The sequence below is a fragment of the Hyperolius riggenbachi genome, chromosome 2 (assembly GCF_040937935.1).
Source record: "Hyperolius riggenbachi isolate aHypRig1 chromosome 2, aHypRig1.pri, whole genome shotgun sequence".
NCBI lineage: Eukaryota > Metazoa > Chordata > Amphibia > Anura > Hyperoliidae > Hyperolius > Hyperolius riggenbachi.
In genome coordinates this window covers 181638494-181659918 of record NC_090647.1, presented here as the reverse complement: position 1 = coordinate 181659918, position 21425 = coordinate 181638494, and the positions used below count along the sequence as shown (strand labels likewise).

The 21425-nt window shown below is 41.8% G+C and overlaps 1 protein-coding gene across 4 annotated transcripts in view; it reads left to right on the top strand.

The window, feature by feature from the left end:
• TBC1D4 (TBC1 domain family member 4) overlaps nt 1-13203 on the top strand; it is a 215315-nt gene extending 202112 nt beyond the window's left edge. For all 4 annotated transcript variants that reach the window (XM_068267859.1, XM_068267860.1, XM_068267862.1 and 1 more), the window contains 4 exons: nt 1037-1196; nt 4581-4750; nt 6248-6424; nt 8177-13203. In XM_068267859.1, coding sequence (XP_068123960.1) covers nt 1037-1196; nt 4581-4750; nt 6248-6424; nt 8177-8410 — 741 coding nt within the window. In that variant the 3' untranslated portion in view covers nt 8411-13203. The remainder of the gene's footprint in view (nt 1-1036; nt 1197-4580; nt 4751-6247; nt 6425-8176) is intronic.
• Nucleotides 13204-21425: the final 8222 nt, after the last annotated feature.

Here is a 21425-nt window from a genome sequence, read left to right as displayed (position 1 = left end):
GCACTAAAACGTAGTAACAGCCTAAACGTGCAAATTACACAACTTGCATTCAAAACAGGTACAGCAAAAGAGGGCGTTAGCTTCAGAAAAAATATGTGCACAAATTATTCCTTATTAGATTCTTCCACATCGATGATGGACCCTCACGGAAGAGACCTAACCACTAATCTAACAGGCAAAACATAATTCTTACCTGGTGCTGCTAGTCATAAATGGCATCGCTGTGAAAGATTCTAGTACACCCTCCTTTGCTGTACCTGTTTTGAATACAAGTTGTGTAATTTGCCCGTTTTTCGAGCTTCGCACATCTATGCAGGTAGTTAATTTGGGTGCAGCCTCTGTCTGGAAGTGCTGCCAATGTCTCCTGCTGTATAAAACAAAAAACAAATATAAGTATACTCATGGCTAGCTGCGTCCATGTGCTTCAGTTTGCATTCAAATTTTTAGATTAGGGATAAGTGCATAACTTGCATCTGATTTGTATTCAAGGTATGTATTTTAGCCTCTAGGGGATCTGCACACCTCCATTGGTTTCATTTAATTTGCAGCCTAGGAGAGTTGTCAATTGTTTGCTGAGATTCTTATTGACCTATTGCACAGATGTGTGTATATATATATGTGTATATATATATATATATATACTGTATATATATGATCCAATTATTGTGGAAGTCTGCATTTTCTAGTTGGTTATGTGAGCAGTGGATGACCATATTTTACAAGCTCAAAATTTATTTTTCTCTTTATTAATCGGATCATCATGATATTACTGAATGCATTTCTTCTGGTTTTAAAATAAAAACAAAATAAAGATAGGGTATGTTATCTTTCATATTTTTTGCATCTGGGAATTCTTATTCCAGCCTTTTTGGACATACTTTTTCTTTTTGTACTTTAGTTCTAGAGTTTTGGTCTGGCTAGCAAAGGTCAGGTACTTTTTCCTGACTGACTATTTATTCATTAGCCTCAAAACATAGGAACAAGTGAAATAGCAGTTGGACCATGCTTGTTGAGTTATCTGTTTTCTTGGTTTCAGATTCAGATGTACCAGCTTTCCCGACTTCTGCATGATTACCACAGAGATCTCTATAATCATCTGGAGGAGAATGACATAAGCCCGAGCCTCTATGCTGCACCATGGTTCCTGACTCTGTTTGCCTCACAGTTTCCCCTTGGATTTGTAGCCAGAGTGTTTGGTAAGAGGCCTGCAGCATGCGTTTGCTTGTTCACTTTTACATGATATAGTTGCATCATTGGTTACAGTAATGGTATAAGTGCTGCACATAAAAATCCAGTAACATACATATCAGAATATTGCTGAGTGTGTATGCAGTGCATATTGAATGCAAGCTGCGTTGTGGTCATTTGGATTTTGCAATAGCCTCAATGACCCTGGCTGTTATCTGAGTCAGAGTGATTACTCATTAACCTGTCAGATTCATATCCTTTTGCCAAATATTCCCTGGCTGACTTTCCGCCGACCTCTTACTACAGCAGAATCCTTCAAACTCAAATAAATATGCTGTTAACATTTATTGTCTATAAAAGTGGATGTCCAGTTAACTCTTCTGCATTCTATGAACAGTCTTAGTAGCGTCATTAAATTATGGTCATTTAAAAATAAAATAAATTAGGGACTTTTTATTTTGCTTGTAAAGCTACAGATTTCCCATGAAGCTTTGTGGTATTAATCTGCACTCTATGGCGATGTCTGTGATAGCTGAGAGAGTGTTTCTGTCTCAGTGTTTAATAGAGATAGGTAAAAGCAAGGGGTTGTCTCACAGATCCAAACTCTGCACACTTCTCATGTGCTGCCTTCTTCTCAACTTCACTGGCTGGAGTCAGGACTAACCTGGTAGGCTGCATTTGGTGTGGACTCTTCACCTTTAGCCGGTCAGTGGAGCAGTATTAGAAAATTTGGTTCTTTACCTTATTGATTATTTTCTGATATAAATATGGTAAATACTAGTACTGGCATTAAAACTATTTTCACTTCTCCAGCACTCCAACATTTATAAGTATTACTTTGGTGGATACCTGGATAAAATAGAATTCCTGCTAAGGCAAAAAGTAGATTATGCTCCCATCTCACGTAGAAGTCTAACAGGCCCTGTAACACCTGTATCCTGCATGACTGTTTAGAGCTTACAGCTGTGGCACTTCACCACGGCATCCTGGTTGCAAAGTCCAGTATACAGTGAACAGAGGCGCCAAAAGAATAAAATTCAATACAAGTTTTAAAAAGCTAAGGCGGAAGTGGTGGACTTACCTCCTTAAAGCAGAGACATAGACTGTCAGATTCAAGAAAAACAAATTTGTTTTTCTTGCATCTGACAGTCTATTGTATTCGGAGTATGTCAATAAATTTGTTTTTCTTGAATCTGACATTTTTTATGTGTCTGCTTCAAGGAGGTGCCTTTGGTGCCTCTGTTCACTGTATTCTGTACCAGTGTCCACCCCGGGTGGAGGGGGTTTTATCCTCCTTTTGTCTTCTGATCTACAGAGAGCGACTTCTTAATCCTGAGTGGGGACAGGTCTAATCTCCTCACCTGCTTATACAGTGGTTGCCTTGAAGGTAACCCTGCTTTGTGAGTATTACTTATCTACTCTGCATTTACGTACCAGTACATACTACACTATATTGGGCTCTCGGTGTCCCCTCCTCTTTATATGGTTGCAAAGTCATTCATGCTCAGTACAGTGAATATCAAAACAACAGGAGGCGCCCTTGCTGTATGCTCAAAAAGAATACTGGTCGTTTAACCATACATAAAAGGTAATTTGCCTACCTTTATGGAAGGAGACAATATTCGTCTGAAGTGCCGCTACCAATAAATCTACCTGATATCTTGTTTGAATATTGTCTCCTTCCATAAAGGTAGGCAAACTACCTTTTATGTATGGTTAACCACTTGAGGACCCACCCTTTACCCCCCCCTTAAGGACCAGCGCTGTTTAATGGGATCTGTGCTGGGTGGGCTCTGCAGCCCCCAGCACAGATCAGAGGGCACGCAGGGCGATCAGATCGCCCCCCTTTTTTCCCCCCTATGGGGATGATGTGCAGGGGGGGTCTGATCGCTCCTGCCTGCAGGCATTTAGCGGGGGGGGGCACCTCAAAGCCCCCCTCCGCGGCGAAATTCCCCCCTCCCTCTCCTACCTGTCCCCTCCCCGGTGATCCGGGCTGCACAGGACGCTATCCGTCCTGTGCAGCCAGTGACAGGACGTCCCCTGTCACATGGCGGCGATCCCCGGCCGCTGATTGGCCGGGGATCGCCGATCTGCCTTACGGCGCTGCTGCGCAGCAGCGCCGTACAATGTAAACAAAGCGGATTATTTCCGCTTGTGTTTACATTTAGCCTGCGAGCCGCCATCGGCGGCCCGCAGGCTATTCACGGAGCCCCCCGCCGTGAATTGACAGGAAGCAGCCGCTCGTGCGAGCGGCTGCTTCCTGATTAATCAGCCTGCAGCTGGCGACGCAGTACTGCGTCGCTGGTCCTGCAGCTGCCACTTTGCCGACGCGCGGTATAAGCGTGCGGTCGGCAAGTAGTTAAATGACCAGTATTCTTTTTGAGCATACAGCAAGGGCGCCCCCTGTCGTTTTGATACCCACAAATTAACGACCCAAGTGTTGGGATTGTTTGCTCATGACCCAGTGAGTATTTTTTCTTTGAAGGAGCTGCGACCAGACGATAAAGACCGAGTGGGGACGGGTTTTCCCCACCTGCCTGCTGTGAGTGGTTGCCTCCGGAGCAACCCACACTTGTGAGTAGTATTACTCCTATTACTATAGCCCAGTTATCTTACGATAATACACCATTGGGGCTCCCGGTCTCTCTGTGGTTTTTTCGTTTAGTGTACCTACCACAGTTTTCAGTACAGTGAAGAATGGAAAAAGAGGAACTGAAGACATCTAAAGGCTGGTACACACCATGCAATTTTTACTTCAAATTCTATTTCTGATCAAGAAACAGATTGGATCGGGCATAAAAATATACAGCCTGCTGACTGACATCATCTGATCCCTAGCTCAAAATCACTCTCTTTCTTGATGGGAAGCGGATAGGACATGTTGGAAATTATCGATCAAAATACTGGCGAACGTTACATCATTTTGAACCATATCCGATCAATGTCAGTTTTCAATATTGATCTGATCACTCGCTGGAATCGGATCTAAAGTAAAAATTGAAGGTCTGTACTGGCCTTGACCTACATGTTATTCCCTCCTCATCCTGCAGGCTGCATCACACCCCTCCGCTCAGTCCTCTTTAGGGTCCACCTCCCATGTCCTGATTGGGTGAGATGGTGAGCAGCAATTTGGCCACATCACCCCCTTAGCTGAAGGGGCTCACTAATCAAGCAGTAGTGATAACTTAAAATGTAAGGTTTTTAGGTTTGTTTTTTGTTTTGTTTTTTCATTTTTGTATTTATTTATGTATTACTGAGCAAGGCTGAAGGATGGGGGATAGATGGGTATTTAAAAAAAAACGTTAAGCCTTTGGCCGATATTTTTTTTGTTTAACGTGTTTATCAGGCATTTTGTATATAAAATAAGATTATGTGACATTCTTTATTCACAGATATTATTTTTGTACAAGGAACAGAAGTCATATTTAAAGTGGCACTTTGTCTTCTCAACAACAATAAAGAAGGAATAATGGCATGTGACACGTTTGAGAGTATAGTGGATTTTCTTAAGAACAATATACCCGATATGACCAATGACACAATGGATACAATTATTACCCAGGTAACCTGTTTTGCAAGGATGCATACCCACAATCAGAACATTTCTTATATTACCCTACGAGTAATGTAGCCTAGATCTTTGCTGACTGTTATGTTGCTATTATGTCCAATAGTTTAAATAATAACTGTTCTTTTAGAAGTTTTTCCACATTATGTGTGATTAAAGCTTTATATGTCAGAGCATAGAAGGAGATATGCCATATTCTTAAAGTTGTGGATCCCTGATTTTGTACAAGGCAGTTTGCACTTTCCCAGATCTGTTTTTGAATCAAAATTATTAAATCTGATACAAACAAAGGACTAAAGCTGCATACATGCTTGAGTTTTACCATCCAAATCTTAATGATTATTTTGGGTTGCGTTTTAGCAACAGACAAACTGCTTGGCTTTGTATGTACCTTTAGACAGCGCAGGTCTTGCAGTGCTAAAAACAAGGATGTTTCCACCTTTTAAAGGGTTACACACTTTTACTAACAAGAACCAATGCTCAGCAAATCAGCTATATTCATAGTAAGCATTTGAACAAACGAACAAAGCTGCTTGAATGAGTACCTTAATGTGGAAAATCTGACAAAAAAAACCTGTGAGAAAAAAAGCTGCATGTTCTCTCCTGTGATACAGGGCCATCCGCTCATGAGGTGGGGTGAAACTTTTGCCTCAGGCGGCAAATTTCCAGGGGCGGCACCCGCCCGTCCGTGGGTGCGGGGAGCCGGCCGCCGAGCTGGAGGGGTAGCTGGCAGGACGGGGGTATTGGGCCAGCGGCGGGGAGGGGGGTCGGACCCCCCCCCCCCTCCCTCGCCTGGGTCCCCCGTCCTCCGCTCCCCTCCAGCCTCAAATAGAAGCAGCCGCTATGTGTAAGAGGAACGGGCGGGGAGGACTCACCTCTTCCTCGATCCAGCGTGCGCTCCACTGACGTCACTTCCTGCAACGCTGCAGGAAGTGACGTCAGTGGAGCGCACGCTGGGAAGAGGTGAGTGTCCTCCCCGCCCGTTCCTCTTACACATAGCGGCTGCTTCTATTTAAGGCTGGAGGGGAGCGGAGGACGGGGGACCCAGGCGAGGGAGGGGGGGGTCCGGCGGCAATTTTTTAAAAATTTGCCTCAGGCGGCAAAAAGTCTAGGGCCGGCCCTGCTGTGAAAGTGCATTCAGCTCTGCCAATCTTCTAATGTTCTGCCCTGACGATAGCTGCTTACCCCTCTATAGTGATTATCTTGATAGAAGTCTGTTGCAATCTCTTCTTGCAGCCTTCAGCATAGCCCCACTGTGCTCTGATCTGAGCTGCAGTCTATTGCAGCCATTGGGATGCGTGTTGGTAAATAAAGACATTATCCGTGCAGTGACTGGAAAACTTTTCTACACAGGTTCTTGGTAGATTTGTGCAAATGAAGCCTGCAAAAAGTATTGCTACACTTTTCCTGTGGTACAGTAAGATGTGACAATTCCTATTATCCTACTGATGTATGGAACATTAGTGAATGAGGTTTACTTTTCTTTTTCAGGTCTTTGAGATGGACATTTCCAAACAGCTTCACGCTTATGAGGTGGAGTACCATGTAATAAATGATGAGATGTTGGAGGCCTCTAATCCATGTGATGATACTGAATCCGTCCAGAAGATTGAGAAGGCCAATAATCAGTTAAAAAGGCAAAACATGGATCTCCTGGAAAAGCTGCAGGTAAGCAAAGAACCTTGAAAACAGCCTTCATGAAGGAAGATCTATGCAAGGGTAACTGCCTAGTCACATAATCCTTACACTAAGCATCAAAAGTGATTCCTCATCAAAATTGCACACATATGGACTTGCTTTTTCCTCTATACGAAATTTAGACAAGGCAGAGAAATCACAATTACTGCAGAGTCCCTTCCTTATTCCATTCTTATGCTCGTATACAGGGTATTAGGATTGCAGTGATGTTGAAAGAGAAAGATTGCTGTGGCACCCTTCTTTTCCTGTTAACCTAGCCTAAATAAGGGTTTGGTTGGAATACAACGAAGACACCCCCAATATACTGGTTTAAATATCTTCTAAGGTTAATGATGTCTACTAGGAGCATACATGATAAAAGGCAATGGTAAATTTGGGCGTCAGGTAAGCCGCTAGTAGAATACTGTATCAGCAAGCTGGGTAGTGGCTGTGCTCTGTTTCCCCTCCTCCTCCACTTCCTAGACCATACCAGAACAAGTCTTTCATTTGGGGGTACCTTACAAAGAGGGATGGGAAAACCGCAACCCCTTACTAAATGCCCTTGCCCCTGCGTTGAGTAACTGATGCATCTCTTCCTTCCACGTCCCACCCAAGAGGGATGAGAGTAATTCTGACCCTTTTTTTTTTGGGGGGGGGGGGGGGGGGGATTATTTTGAAATCTGAAGCTTGTTTAAGAGAGCTTCTAGGCATCCACCTCTGTGAATTAGGGCCTGTTTCCACTACACGCAGATTGGATGCAGAAAAACTCCAATGAATGCCTGTGGGCCTGTTTCCATTCATTGGAGTCAGTTTTTCTGCATCCATTCTGCATTCAATCTGCATGTAGTGGAGACAGGCCCTTAGTGTAGAGGACAGTGAAGACTAATTCATGAAGTGTTAACAGTGAAAAAAACCCGCATGCACACATATCTTGAACTATCCTTTGATGTTGAAAGGAGCAGAAGCCACTGGTAATATGATAGTTTATAGTTTCATGGTCTTTCATATTAGGTATATGACATCACCTTCTTGTTTTATAGGGGCTAGGCCACTCTTGGGCTGCTTTACCCACTTATTTCGGCCTATTTTTTCCTCTTTTTGTTAATTATCTTCTCTATCGGGTTTCTCTGCCGTGTAGTTAATACTTTGCAACTGGCTCACTACAGTAAAAAACTTAACGTATTTTGTTTGAATTTAGTGACAGTATAAATTTCTTTTTAAATGACGCTGCAGTCAAAATGTATCCTCTGTTCAAATAGCTTAACCAATTATTGTTTTGTGCATAAAAGGGTTAATAGTTTTTTTTTGTTTTCTTCTGAATCTTACCAGTGTGTCAGTTGTCTTTTGTTTTCTTATGAGTTTTACCAGTGTGTCAGTTGATTGTCACTGACTGCAGGAGATAAGAATCATTTATAGTAGAGAGCTTTTGGTGAAATCTAAACAGGAGACATCTAATGCAACCTTGTTTACGTATCCCACCAACCCATGTTTCTGGCTGTTCTATTAGGCATAGAATAGCCTCTCCAAATCAGTGATCTTATCAATAGATGATCAAACATCACTCACGAGGGCCTTCATTATTAATAGATTCAATACACACATTGCATGTAATGAAAATCTAACATAAATCCATTAGAAATATGAAGTAAAACATTCCTGTCTTTACACATAAACTATCTCCATGTTTGTAATGTGGCTGTTATACTGTCTGAGTACAATGCTTCTCTTGTTCTCCCATTACAGGTAGCTCACACCAAGATTCAGGGCCTGGAAGCCAATATTGAAACTATTTTATCTAGAGAAAACAAAATGAGAAACCTGATCCGATCTCTGGAACAAGAAAAATCAGCGTATCAAAAAGCCGTGGAACAAATGAAGAAGTACGTGCCAGTTCATGTACTGACGGACTGTGAACTTTTGTTAGCGGATCTTAACTGTAGCCCAAACAACAAAACAAAGGCAGGAAGTAAGCAATAAAAACACACAGCTAGCTCCGATCTGGCATGCAGAAACATTGCTTCCTATAAAACCAAAAGCAAAGCAACAGTTCATGCATGTTGTGGTGGAGGACTGTGGATTCAGTGCATGACCATGTAATCTCATCAATTGCGGGGATTCTGCTATGGCCTGAACAGCCCACAGCCTTTAGTGAAAACCAGCGCAACATCAACACTCAATCCATGGCCTCTGTAACTTCAGTATGCAAAAAAACTAGTCATTGTAGGAACTGAGACAAAAGGGAAATATAATTTGTTTTCATGTCATTGTGTACATTTACAAGCTGACATTGGAAATCAGCCGTCTGACATTTTGACTCAGCTGTCACTTGTAGAGGACACTCAGTAGGGAGAGAAATACTTGAAAATGAATGTTGTTTCCCAAAGAACAGCATGCTTCACACCTTGGGTGTGGCTCGTCTGTATGAACTGATTTTTGTTTGTGCCTGTCATGATTCTACTGTCATTTGTTACATTCTTGTAGAGTTTATACTAAGAAAATCACTACTTCACGCCAAGTGAACGGACAATATATTGATTTGCCTTTAGTTTTCCTGTGTAAATCATGTTGTTGGCAGCATTATTTAAGTGTGGATAGAGAGAGGTCTGCACTACCTGCAATGCTGTCAGAAGGTCAGTCTGCATAGGTCGCATTGATAAACTGCTATGAATGAATCTCTTGAAGCTTTAATGCTACCATAAATGAATGCTGAGTAGAAACCCATATAGAGCTGGAGGGGCCTGATTTATCAAGACAAGTGAAGTTTGATATAAAAAAAATGGAGCGCAGTGGTTAGAACAACCAATTGGGTTTACCTGTTGATTGTTAGTGGTTGCTGTTAGTAATTGCTCCACCCTAGCACCAGTTACCTCTGCACCTTTCTAGAGAACATAAGCCCCTGGGGTATTCAGGTGCTGTCTCTAGCAACCAATCATGTGTTTGCTTTCACTTTCATTAGGAACTGCTGTAGCTAGCAGCTAGCAAATGGTTGCTATAGGCAATGCTGAAACTTAGACTTCATCAAGCTTTGACTTCAGGAAAAAGACTAAGTACACCATGAAATACATGTTGTTGTATATGTGAATGGCCTTACATGTGTTTTTGCATTTCTATCCAGCCACTCCCGTGGTTCATTGCATATCTAGTATCTTGTCTTCTAGCTAAGCAAATACAGCTTAGTGTCTGGTTCACTCTCATCCTGCCATCTGGTTAATGGTTAAGGATGCTCGTATTATTCATCCTCTGTGATGTCCCAATATTTGTAATATGTACAGTATAGCCTAACTGGGTAAAGCTAACTCTTTGTCCTACTGTGCAGGGAATAACATATATGGACTATACAGACAGCATCAGGTAATTATGCTCTTTGGACAGCCACTGCTATCTGTAGCCAAAATTTTTTGGGGTCATGCCATTAATTGTTAATACTCTCCACCTGCCAGAGACGGTAAGTAATTTGGAATTTTGTTACTCAAGTCAGCCAGTGGTCATTTCTGGAAAAACGGGAGGAGAGGAACAGTAGCCCTTCCAGAGCGGTGTTCTCTCGTGCAGAATACAGGTGTGTTTGACCAAGAAAATGTATCCAGGTTGATTATATATATATATATATATATATACTCATTTTTGTGAGTTATAGAGACGGGACAGGTCTTGCTGGGTATTGAATATGGGTACACACTTGTGAGGCCTGTCTCAGGTACAAACTGGTCTAACCTAACAGTCCTCTAGACATTGCAGATTGATTATCCACAGCATGATAACCTTTATGGACATTTTTTTTAATTACAATTTATAGAAATCCTAAAAAAAACCTGAAGTTTACAATTTGTTTTTCCTTTGCAGGGGGCACTGAAAGGGTTAAGCATCAGAGTTTACTCTATGGGTAGAGAGTTGTAGCAGTGTTCCTGCAGTCTATTTGTAGCTGCTGATAAGAACTAATTAGGCATGATGCTCTGGTTAAACAACCACAGAACACAAAGCAGTGGATTTTTTTTCAGCAACTACATATGCAATAAAAACTTTTCATTGTGTGCTGTGCAAGAGTTCAGTTCTGCTCTAAATCAATGGATGAATTTTAAGCAGTTGCTACATGTAGATTAGCTAACAGACAAGGAAAGCTGAATATCTTGTATATTGTTTATGGCATGTTATAACTGCATTGCATTGTTTTGTATAATGACTGCTGCCATGAACAACAATGCTGGTTACACTTTACAGAGAGAGATTCTAGTCTACGTAAAAACAAGTTGCATCAGATTACACAGTATTGCTGTCAGCTCACTACAATGCTCACATTGCTAGGCCTTGAGGCTTATCTTATCGGCAATTGTGGGAGCAAAGGAAAGAAGTGTTGCCCATAGCAGATGGTTTTGTTGTATTTTTCACATAAATTGTCTAATAATACAATCACAGTTACACCTAGCTTCATTTTCTGCATCTGCTGAATGTCCCACCTGTAGGACTCGATCAAACAACTTGAGTCAAGCATTTTACTCTATTAAAGTTTTTTTTTTAATTAGATTGACATCTGTGTCAGGATTTCAATTTTTCTTGGAAGACGTAAGGAAACCTCTTATCCTTTTAATGTGAAATTATCTGACGTTTATTGGCATCCAACTGGTATACATCTGGTACTGTGCATGTTGTGTAGAGAAAATATTCTGCCACTGAGATGTTTCTTTTCAGAGCACAATGTCTTTCTGCTCATACTTCTCATATGTCCTCAGTATGTGAATCACCTGTTTGTGGAAGGTAGCCATTTCAGCATTCATACGACGCAGGAAGGAGGGCACCTCTCATATTTGTTGCCTTGACAATGTCACTTGGGCATTGTGTATTGATGTCATTGTGCGGCCGCCCCTTCTGACGATTGGAAGCTGCCGGCATTGGTAGTCTGCTAATAATCTGCAAACTCATCTGGACACCACGGCAGCTCTGCTCACTGTGCCTGTTTATAATCCTGCCCCTGGAGCCCTCTGAAGTGAGGATGAGGAAGACCTTATCCTAGGCTGCTTTCCTTTATATGCACTACCACACAACATTAAAGAAGGACTAAAACTCCCTAAACCACTTTAGTGTATTTGAAATGAACAGGACAAATCTAACTCCTATCATCCAACCACAATCCTCCTGTGCTTAAAGGGAACCTTAATTGAGAGGGATATCGATGTTTCCTGTTAAACAATACCAGTTGCTTGTCAGTCCTGCTGATCTATTTGACTGCAGTAGTGGCTGTATCACACACCTGAAACAAGCATGCAGCTAATCCAGTGTGACTTCAGTCAGAGCACCTGATCTGCATGCTTGTTGAGGGGCTGTGGCTGAAAGTATTAGAGACACCGGATCAACTGGAGAGTCAGGCTACTGGTATTATTTTAAAAAGAAAAAATCCACATCCTTCTCAGTTTAGGTTCCCTTTGAAGTGGAACTTCAGACAAAAATATAATTTTGTGGATCAAATGTTATTTGTATTATATTGAATAAATAGTCTTACCCCCAGGTTATTTTATTTTTTATTTCATAAAACTGAGTGAAGAGTAGGAATGATCACAGATATGCAAATTATCACAAGTTGATGCAAATTCTTATGCAAATATATGCAGTTTGAAAATGGACCAATCAATTTAAACCCAAGTTTAAATTGATTGGTTAATTTTCAAACTGCATACATTTGCATAAAAAAGTGCATAATTTCAGAACAATTTGCATCTCATTGATCATCCCTAGTGAAGGATAGCACTCCTATCCCCTGGCTAAAGAGGAAGCATGATAAGTACCATCCCTACACTCTGACCAGCTCCACAACCATGCAAGGGGTGGTTTTAGACTTGGCTGGAAAAGCAGTACAACCCTTTAGAGATAGATAACTGGTGACAAGATCATGCCACCTTTTTGTCTTGCAAATCCAGGCACTCCTGGAGATAAGCATTTTGTTTCAGTAATGCAAATGATATCCGTAGCTCAAAGGTAAGAGTTGTGCTTCATTATTAAATCTGGACCTGCAGCCAGCAAAATATTCTTCACCCACTTACTATCAAGTCACTTGTTGTGAACACTGTGATGTCTTCCTTTACCACAGTCAATGGAAAACTGCCTTACGTTGCTTTATACGGCTGACAACCCTTTCATTCAGTTTGTATGCTGCAGGGTTATTGTATAGTGGTTTCCACTACAGAAGTCTTTAACTAGATCAGCTTACATAGATCTGTAACAACTTACTGTGTATGTAAGCAAACAGAGTACGGCATATTATTACAGTAATAACGTGTTAATTGATCTGTTTGATTTTTACCTTGCATAGATTTTACATTTAGGCTGACTGTCATGACATTTTTGTAGTTCTGTACAAATAAAATAATTAGAGAAACCTCAGAAACAATGCATTTTGTGCCTATGAGAAAATTCCACCCCTTGAAGTCAGGATGAGTTACTGGCTGTGACAAGGTTTCAGCCTCCCGCGGCATATTGAGCGATGGTGTCTCTGGGGTTGTGTACTGTATGTAAAATGCTTGTCATTAATCACTAAGTCACAAGGAAATGCCCTTGATCAGCTCCACACTGACTTAATGCAAAGCCATAAGGTGCTTTACAAAGCTCTCACCTTGTCTCCTGACAGTGTTCTCGTGTGATCTAAATGTGCCAAATCTTGGATATCTATCCTATATTCTGAATGATATTGCTATATGTTCCTGCTTCCTATGCAATGATTCACTTACAGCACCAGTCCTCTTATCCACCTACAAAAATAATAAAAATGTTCTTTAAAACCACAACGTGTGTGTTATTCTTTGATGATATGAGAATATTTTTGGCTTTACAGAGACAACATACGTAGATATGCTAGGCCTGATTTACTTGAGAATTTTCCAGAGATCCCAAAATATTTTCAGCAGCAGATGTTCTGAGTTTTCCCCAAATCCAAGTATGGGGTTCAGTCATACTAAGGCTTAGAAGCAATCATTAACGCTCTCAGATACTAACAACAAGCTGGAACTCTAGTAATGTTAAATCAACTTGAACACAAGTTGTATGCAGTTTCACGAATGCATTTATTCGCTTCCAAAATGGTTTGCATGCAAGAGCATTCTATGGTAAACCTTTTCACCAGCATTGAAGTTGAAAAGGTCCCTACTCTACCAACACCAGTTACCAAGTATGCAAACATTTCATGCTTATGAACTGGGGATTCACACTGAAGCCTGTCTGGTTCTACCATTCTAGGGAACACATGTATGCACCTAAATCTATGCTCTCCAGGGAGAGGCAAACTGCACACACCATTGTATGAAAGGGCTGCACAGGAGCAGGACAGCTACAGCATGCAACCAGATCACAATGGCTGCTGAAACATAACACAAGCAAGGCTCGTCCTTTTGATTGCCCAGGATTTAAATGGGAAAGGAGCTGCTGAGCAGTGTAGCCAATTTACATATAAACAATCATCAACCCTCTGCACTCAGACAACAAAGCTGGAACTCTAGTAATGATAAAAACAACTTGAATGTAAGTTGTATTTGGTTGCACTTATGGAGGATAATTGCTTCCAAAATGGTTTGCATGCAAGAGTATTCTGTACTAAACACTTTCACCAGCGTTGAGGTTCCCTGAGGTAGAACCTGACAATGCCTCAGTGTGAATCTCTGGTTTGAGAACGTTAGGGCTGGTTCAGACGGACGCTTGCAGAGCGATTACAGCCAGCGTTCGGGGCTTGGCGTTAAACGCTCCCATTCAAGTGAATGGGAGCGTTTGTACCAAGCTTTCATGCGCGTTTGCACGAACGGGGCGTTCGGGTCCCGATTTTCCCTAGCGTTCAAGGAGCCCCTGAAAGCTACATGTAGCTTCCAGGGGCAGTTAACCGCTACGGGTAATGTCCCCCTAGGGGAAGAAAAACCGCGACCGCATCCGAACGCAACGCGAACGCTGCTGAAAGCCCGAACGCATTGCCGCCGCGACGCCAATGAACGTGACGCCTCCAAACGTCCGTCTGAACCAGCCCTTAAGTGTTTGCCTTTTTGCTGACTGGTGCAGGACCCTTTCGACCTGGAGGAAACCTCAAGTGTTTCATACAGAATGCTCTTGCATGCAAACAATTTGAAAGTGGATATCCTCCATTAGTTCAACTGAATACAACTTGTGAGTTTCTGAGTGGAGAGGATTAATCATTGTATGTAAATTGACCTGTACCCTCAGCCTCTCCCTTCCCATTTGAATCCTGGGCCCTCAAAAGAATGAGTGTAGCTTCCATCGCTTGTGTATCTCTATGCCTATATCCACATCACACACACCATACATGTGCATACATCATAAATACATCATACATTATATCCACATGACACACATACAGTGGGTTGCAAAAGTATTCGGCCCCCTTGAAGTTTTCCACATTTTGTCATATTACTGGCACAAACATGAATCAATTTTATTGGAATTCCACATGAAAGACCAATACAAAGTGGTGTACACATGAGAAGTGGAGCGAAAATCATACATGATTCCAAACATTTTTTACAAACAAATAACTGCAAAGTGGTGTGTGCATAATTATTCGGCCCCCTTTGATCTGAGTGCAGTCAGTTGCCTATAGACATTGCCTGATGAGTGCTAATGACTAAATAGAGTGCACATGTGTGTAATCTAATGTCAGTACAAATACAGCTGCTCTGTGAGGGCCTCAGAGGTTGTCTAAGAGAATATTGGGAGCAACAACACCGTGAAGTGCAAAGAACACACAAGACAGGTCAGGGATCAAGTTATTGAAAAATTTTAAGCAGGCTTAGGCTACAAAAAGATTTCCAAAGCCTTGAACATCCCACAGAGCACTGTTCAAGCGATTCAGAAATGGAAGGAGTATGGCACAACTGTAAACCTACCAAGACAAGGCCATCCACCTAAACTCACAGGCCGAACAAGGAGAGCGCTGATCAGAAATGCAGTCAAGAGGCCCATGTTGACTGGACGAGCTGCAGAGATCTACAGCTCAGGTGGGAGACTCTGTCCATAGGACAACTATTAGTCATGCACTGTACAAAGTTGGCCTTTATGGAAGAGTGGCAAGAAGAAAGGCATTGTTAACAGAAAGCATAAGAAGTCCCGTTTGCAGTTTGCCACAAGCCATGTGGGGGACACAGCAACCATGTGGAAGAAGGTGCTCTGGTCAGATGAGACCAAAACTGAACTTTTTGGCCAAAATGCAAAACGCTATGTGTGGCGGAAAACTAACACTGCACATCACTCTGAACCCACCATCCCCACTGTCAAATATGGTGGTGGCAGCATTATGCTCGGGGAGTGCATCTCTTCAGTAGGGACAGGGAAGCTGGTCAGAGTTGATGGGAAGATGGATGGAACCAAATACAGGGCAAACTTGGAAGAAAACCTCTTGGGAGACTGCAAAAGACTTGAGACTGGGGCGGAGGTTCACCTTCCAGCAGGACAATGACCCTAAACATAAAGCCAGGGCAACAATGGAATGGTTTAAAACAAAACATATCTATGTGTTAGAATCAGAGCCGGATTAAGCCTGAATGGGGTCCTAAGCAAATAGCAGATTTTGGGCCCCCTCAGATATCTGAATATATATATATATATATATATATATATATATATATATATATATATATATAATAAAGAGAGAGAGAGAGATGAGAGGACGCAGCATAAAGAATAATAGTGCGCCTTCTGGACAGGTGAGAAGGCTATGCGCTGCGCAGTTTGAATGAAAGGCAGGTGTGTGGCCCCTTGTTCCATTGGTTTGGGGGGTGGGGGATACAGACAGCAACTGATACAACTAATTGGGGGGGAGGGGGGCTGATAAAGTTTGCTCAGCCCAATTTACTTTGTTTAATATGCTCTTTGTAGCTTCACTTTTTCTACAAGTCCTCTTCACCTTACCTAGCTGGAAGCAGCAGGGTTGTAGGTTATCCCCTCAGGCAGCAAATGCTGTATTCTGTGTATGCCTGTCCATGCTCTCTCCACATGGTGTCACAGCCCCTCCCATCAGTGACCGAGAGGTGGGGGTAGAGAGCAGATGCCTGAACTGGAAAACAGCACTGAGGCCTGGTGCACACCAAAAACCGCTAGCAGATCCGCAAAATGCTAGCAGATTTTGAAACGCTTTTTCTTATTTTTCTGTAGCGTTTTAGCTAGCATTTTGCGGTTTTGGGAAGCGTTTTTGGCGTAGTAGATTTCATATATTGTTACAGTAAAGCTGTTACTGAACAGCTTCTGTAGCAAAAACGCCTGCAAAACCGCTCTGAACTGCTGTTTTTCAGAGCGGTTTGCTTTTCCAATACTTTACATTGGAGGCAGAAACGCCTCCGCAATCCAAAATCTACAGCAGCCCGGGAGTATGCGTTTCTGCAAAACGCCTCCTGCTCTAGTGTGCACTACCCCATTGAAATACATTACCCTAGCGTTTCCACATCCGCAATCGGATCTGAAAACGCGACCTAACCGCTCTGGTGTGCAGTAGGCCAGACAGACACACTACAATACAGCCTGTGCTGCTGGAGGGGTTAATTTAAACAGCCCCTCTGCTTTCAGCTGTGATCAGTGTCATTTGCCAGGGCCAGACACTGCTAAGTGTGAGTGAGATTACCCTCCTGCTGGGAGGAAGAAAGAGAAACAGTGAAGGGCCTGATTACATGCTGATGGGGCTTATTAAACTGAGGCCCCAAGCAGCTGAATGAGGTGCTTAGTGGGTTAATCCGGCCCTGGTTAGAATGGCCCAGTCAAAGTCCAGATCTAAATCCAATCGAGAATCTGTGGCAAGATCTGAAAACTGTTCACAAACGCTGTCCATCTAATCTGACTGAGCTGGAGCTGTTTTGCAAAGAAGAATGGGCAAGGATTTCAGTCTCTAGATGTGCAAAGCTGGTAGAGACATACCCTAAAAGACTGGCAGCTGTAATTGCAGCAAAAGGTTGTTCTACAAAGTATTGACTCAGGGGGCCGAATAATTACGCACACCCCACTTTGCAGTTATTTATTTGTAAAAAAATGTTTGGAATGATGTATGATTTTCGATCCACTTCTCACATGTACACCACTTTGTACTGGTCTTTCACGTGGAATTCCAATCAAATTGATGCATGTTTGTGGCAGTAATGTGACAAAATGTGGAAAACTTCAAGGGGGCCGAATACTTTTGCAAGCCACTGTATACTCAATGCATATACAAAGATCACACACAAATACTGCATACATAAGCACACATCTCACACACAGCATACAGTACACACATCACACACATATACTGCATAAATATACACACACACACAATGTAAACACCAGTTCTCACCTCCCAGCACTTGCTGTTATCTACCCTACAATTTTTGCACAGTCCATGTGCTTTCTTCCTGCTGTGATGATTGTCCTGGGGAGGAGAGGGAGCTTCTGAAAGTTCCTGTCTCTCCCTCTGATATCATTCATGGAATGGAAGGGCAGACGGGCAGGGGGGTGAGAAATTAGGCAGCAGCCTATATACTGAGCTTTTTCTTTTTCAGCTAGAGCTTAATGTCGCCCCCTCTGTGCGTGACACGTGGTACAGTCCGGCTGCTAAAAGTAACACTGGTCTGCAGAGATGCAGCATTCGCTACATAAGACATAGAGACTTTTCCTCCCCACTTTTAGGGGAAAATAAGTGCATCTTATGGAACAAAAAATATGTTACTCAATATACACCTAAAAGAACACCTATAGTGAGAGGGATAGAGAGGCTGACATTTATTTCCTGTTAAACAATGCACATTGCCTGGCTGTCCTGCTGATCCTCTACCTCAGCTACAAAAAGGACAGGAGCCCGAAACAGCAGACTGTTGATGCCACACAGTTCTTTTTTAATATGTATGTCTTTTGTGCAATAAATTAAGACTATCATGGAAGTGGTGTGGATCTCTACTATTTGTTCCTGTTTAAAGTTCTTGAAGTACCCCGGAAGTGAGTTCCTGCACACCCCACCCTATTGTTGGGTTGCAAAAGAGTGCATTTATACAAGCAAAACTGTTCTTGGTTAACTTGGCTGCAATCTCACAGTGAGATTCTTGTGAAATCGACACTCAGTTCCGCTATGTGAAGTACGCTATTCATGAAGTGCGGAAAAATTGCGTGTATTTTATGATGATGCCAGCAAGCTGCCGATTTATGCTTCAATTAGCTTTGACATTTTTATGACACAACCAAACCATGCCAGCACTTGTGTGGGCATCATTTTTTGCGGTTATATGGTTTGGACGCATGTAATTTTAGCCATAATGAGAGGCCAAAAGATAGCTCTCCCTGCTCTAGTTAATATAATAAATATATTCCTCTACTGGTCAACTAATTTGTCTCTTAGCCGCGTAATTGGGAGGCAGGCTAGAATGCCAGTTTCACCAAACGTTTCACGAGATTCTAGCAATCCTACCAGAAGTTTAATAAAACACTTGCGAGACCATCAGAGACGATTTCACTCATTCCTACCAGCAAGTGTAAAAGTACTCACGATAAGTTGTCAAATTAATTTGAGTACAGTATAACATTACGTATCTTATCCACTGTTTGGTGTTTTTTTTTTCTCTCCCCCCACTTTCTTGGTGTTAAAACAAAAATGCTTTTCATGAATAAGATGAAAAAATTTGTCTTGGTAAAACTGTTTATAGGATGACTTTGCTCTTATGTCAGAGATTTGTAGACGTTACTCTTGATAATTGAATGATCATAGGCTAAGATCTAATTAAAGGGCACTCTGGTTATGCACATGGTTCACAAGGTTTGATCTGCTGGAGCGCTTTGAAATTGATTTGTTCCTCTTGTAATGTCAGAGTTATACTACAAGAGTGAAGCAACAACTCTCTTTTCCATAGAACAAATGTCAGTTGTAAGTCTAAAAAGAAATGTCTTTGTAATTTCATGTTACTTATTAAAAAATAAAAATTGAAAGTGTTTATTTTAAGTGTGAAACTAAACATAAAATATGTATACTGTGTATTCTTAGTGTTGGTTTGTTGTAATACAAAACTACCACTAGATGTCACTGGTTTTCTTTGATTATTTCACACATATCTGTTCCAGATAGGTAACCCCACCAAAATGCATTCAGATTCTGAATAAGCGCTTGATACCATTTTTCTCCTTGCAAATGAGGTGTCAGATGAGCATTTTAGCAGCGTATAATTGAATTTTCTATTTTCACAAAAACAGTTGAAAGCTCCCTTGTCTAAGCTGTAAAATACTGTTTAGCTTTATGGCAATATCAGGTGGATTCCTTGTTCTAAGTAATAGTTAATGAGCACCTCTGTATAAAATAAATGTTAATTCAGATAAATAATGTAAAGCCCATATTACAGGATAACTGAAGACAGAACCCGTTTGTGTTAGTTATTTTGCATTAATGTTTCTTACACTCAGAAGTTCTGTGCTGTATAATTTAATCACCTGAAATTTGAATAGAAAGAGGAAAGGATCTTAGGACTTTTTAAGGGGGATGGATGTCAAGAATTTAACTAAATAATCAAATGGATATCAGGGGACAATATCAACATCAATTTACTAACATACTCGGGGGCGTAGCAATAGCCATAGCAACTGCTATGGGGCCCTGGAGAGGAGGGGGCCAAGGTGGTATCTGATGTGTTCACTTTGTTGCTCCACCCTCTGACTTTGTCTCCGTGTCGGTGGACTATACACAGTGTACATTACATGGGAATGTGAATTGCTCAGTCAACTTATCTTCATAAGGTAGGAGCAGATGGCATTCCTCAAGAGTGCCTAGATCTGATGGCCCCGTAAAAAAATTGTTATGGGTCCCCATAGTCCCTAGCAAACATGAAAAAGATTTCACTTCAGCGCTGTTGTTTATTTTTATATTAAACTATTTTTTGTGAAAGGATACACAAGGTGAGTAGTAAATAAAACTATTTTTATTTACCTGGGGCTTCTTCCAGCCCTTACAAGTCACGTGTGTTCCTCAATGCAGTTCCGTTCTTCTACCATCTCCCACTGCAGCCTCTGAAGATTGCACACCTTGGATGGGACAGCTTCTTCTCTGCATGCGTGGGCCACATGCAAATTTGCCCACATCAGCAGGAGCATACTGCATTGTACTGCATACTGTATCTGGTAGTCGGTGGTCTTCAGAGGCTGCAGTGGGAGACGGGAGAAGACTGGAGCTGCGGAGAGGGACATGTGACTTTTAGGGGCTGGAAGAAGACCCAGGTAAGTAAAAATCGTCTTATTTACTCACCTCATGTATCCTTTAAATGCATGGTTTGGGAAGAAACTAAACAGACTCTAGATAAGGGCCCATTTCCACTAAGTCCAAATATGCAGTGTTTCTCTGCATGCAAACTAGATGGGGAAATGTTGCCTATTCAGACAAAAGCTTGCAGTCCGAATCGCATGGCAGTGCAATTCTGGATGGCATGCAGCAATTTTTCGTAGCGCACATCTGAATTTTTTATTTCTCTGTTAACTGTATTTTAGTTCATAGGATTTTATTTTCACATATATGTACCAGAAATGTATGATATACTAAGTTCTAAGATGTAAAACAAAGTAAAAAAGTGGTCATCAAGGTGCACAGAAAAATCAGAATAAAGGATGAGATATTGAAACTCAGACTGATGAGCAATAGCTGTGAGCATGCAAATAAACTCTTTTTGGACAAAACTTAGAGGGGCTTAGAACATCTGTGTTGGTATATCTCCATCTGTGACACTGGTAAAGGAGATTTTCTCCAATTTACGCTTGTTAACAAAACGTACCCATGAGGGACGGTTTATTAACTTCACTCAGAGCAGAAGCAGATCCTAATGTTAAAAATAGGATCCGCTTCTACTTGTTAAAATAAAACGTATGTGCTTGCCACATTGCGTCCCACCGACTATTGCCACCACTCAGTCCCTCGTACACCGCCCTGGACTGTCAGAAGCATGTGGATCGCCATTGGGCTGCAAAAGACCAATAGGAATCCTTAGCAACAGGGAGAATTCCCATTGGTTCATGGTGGACCAATGAA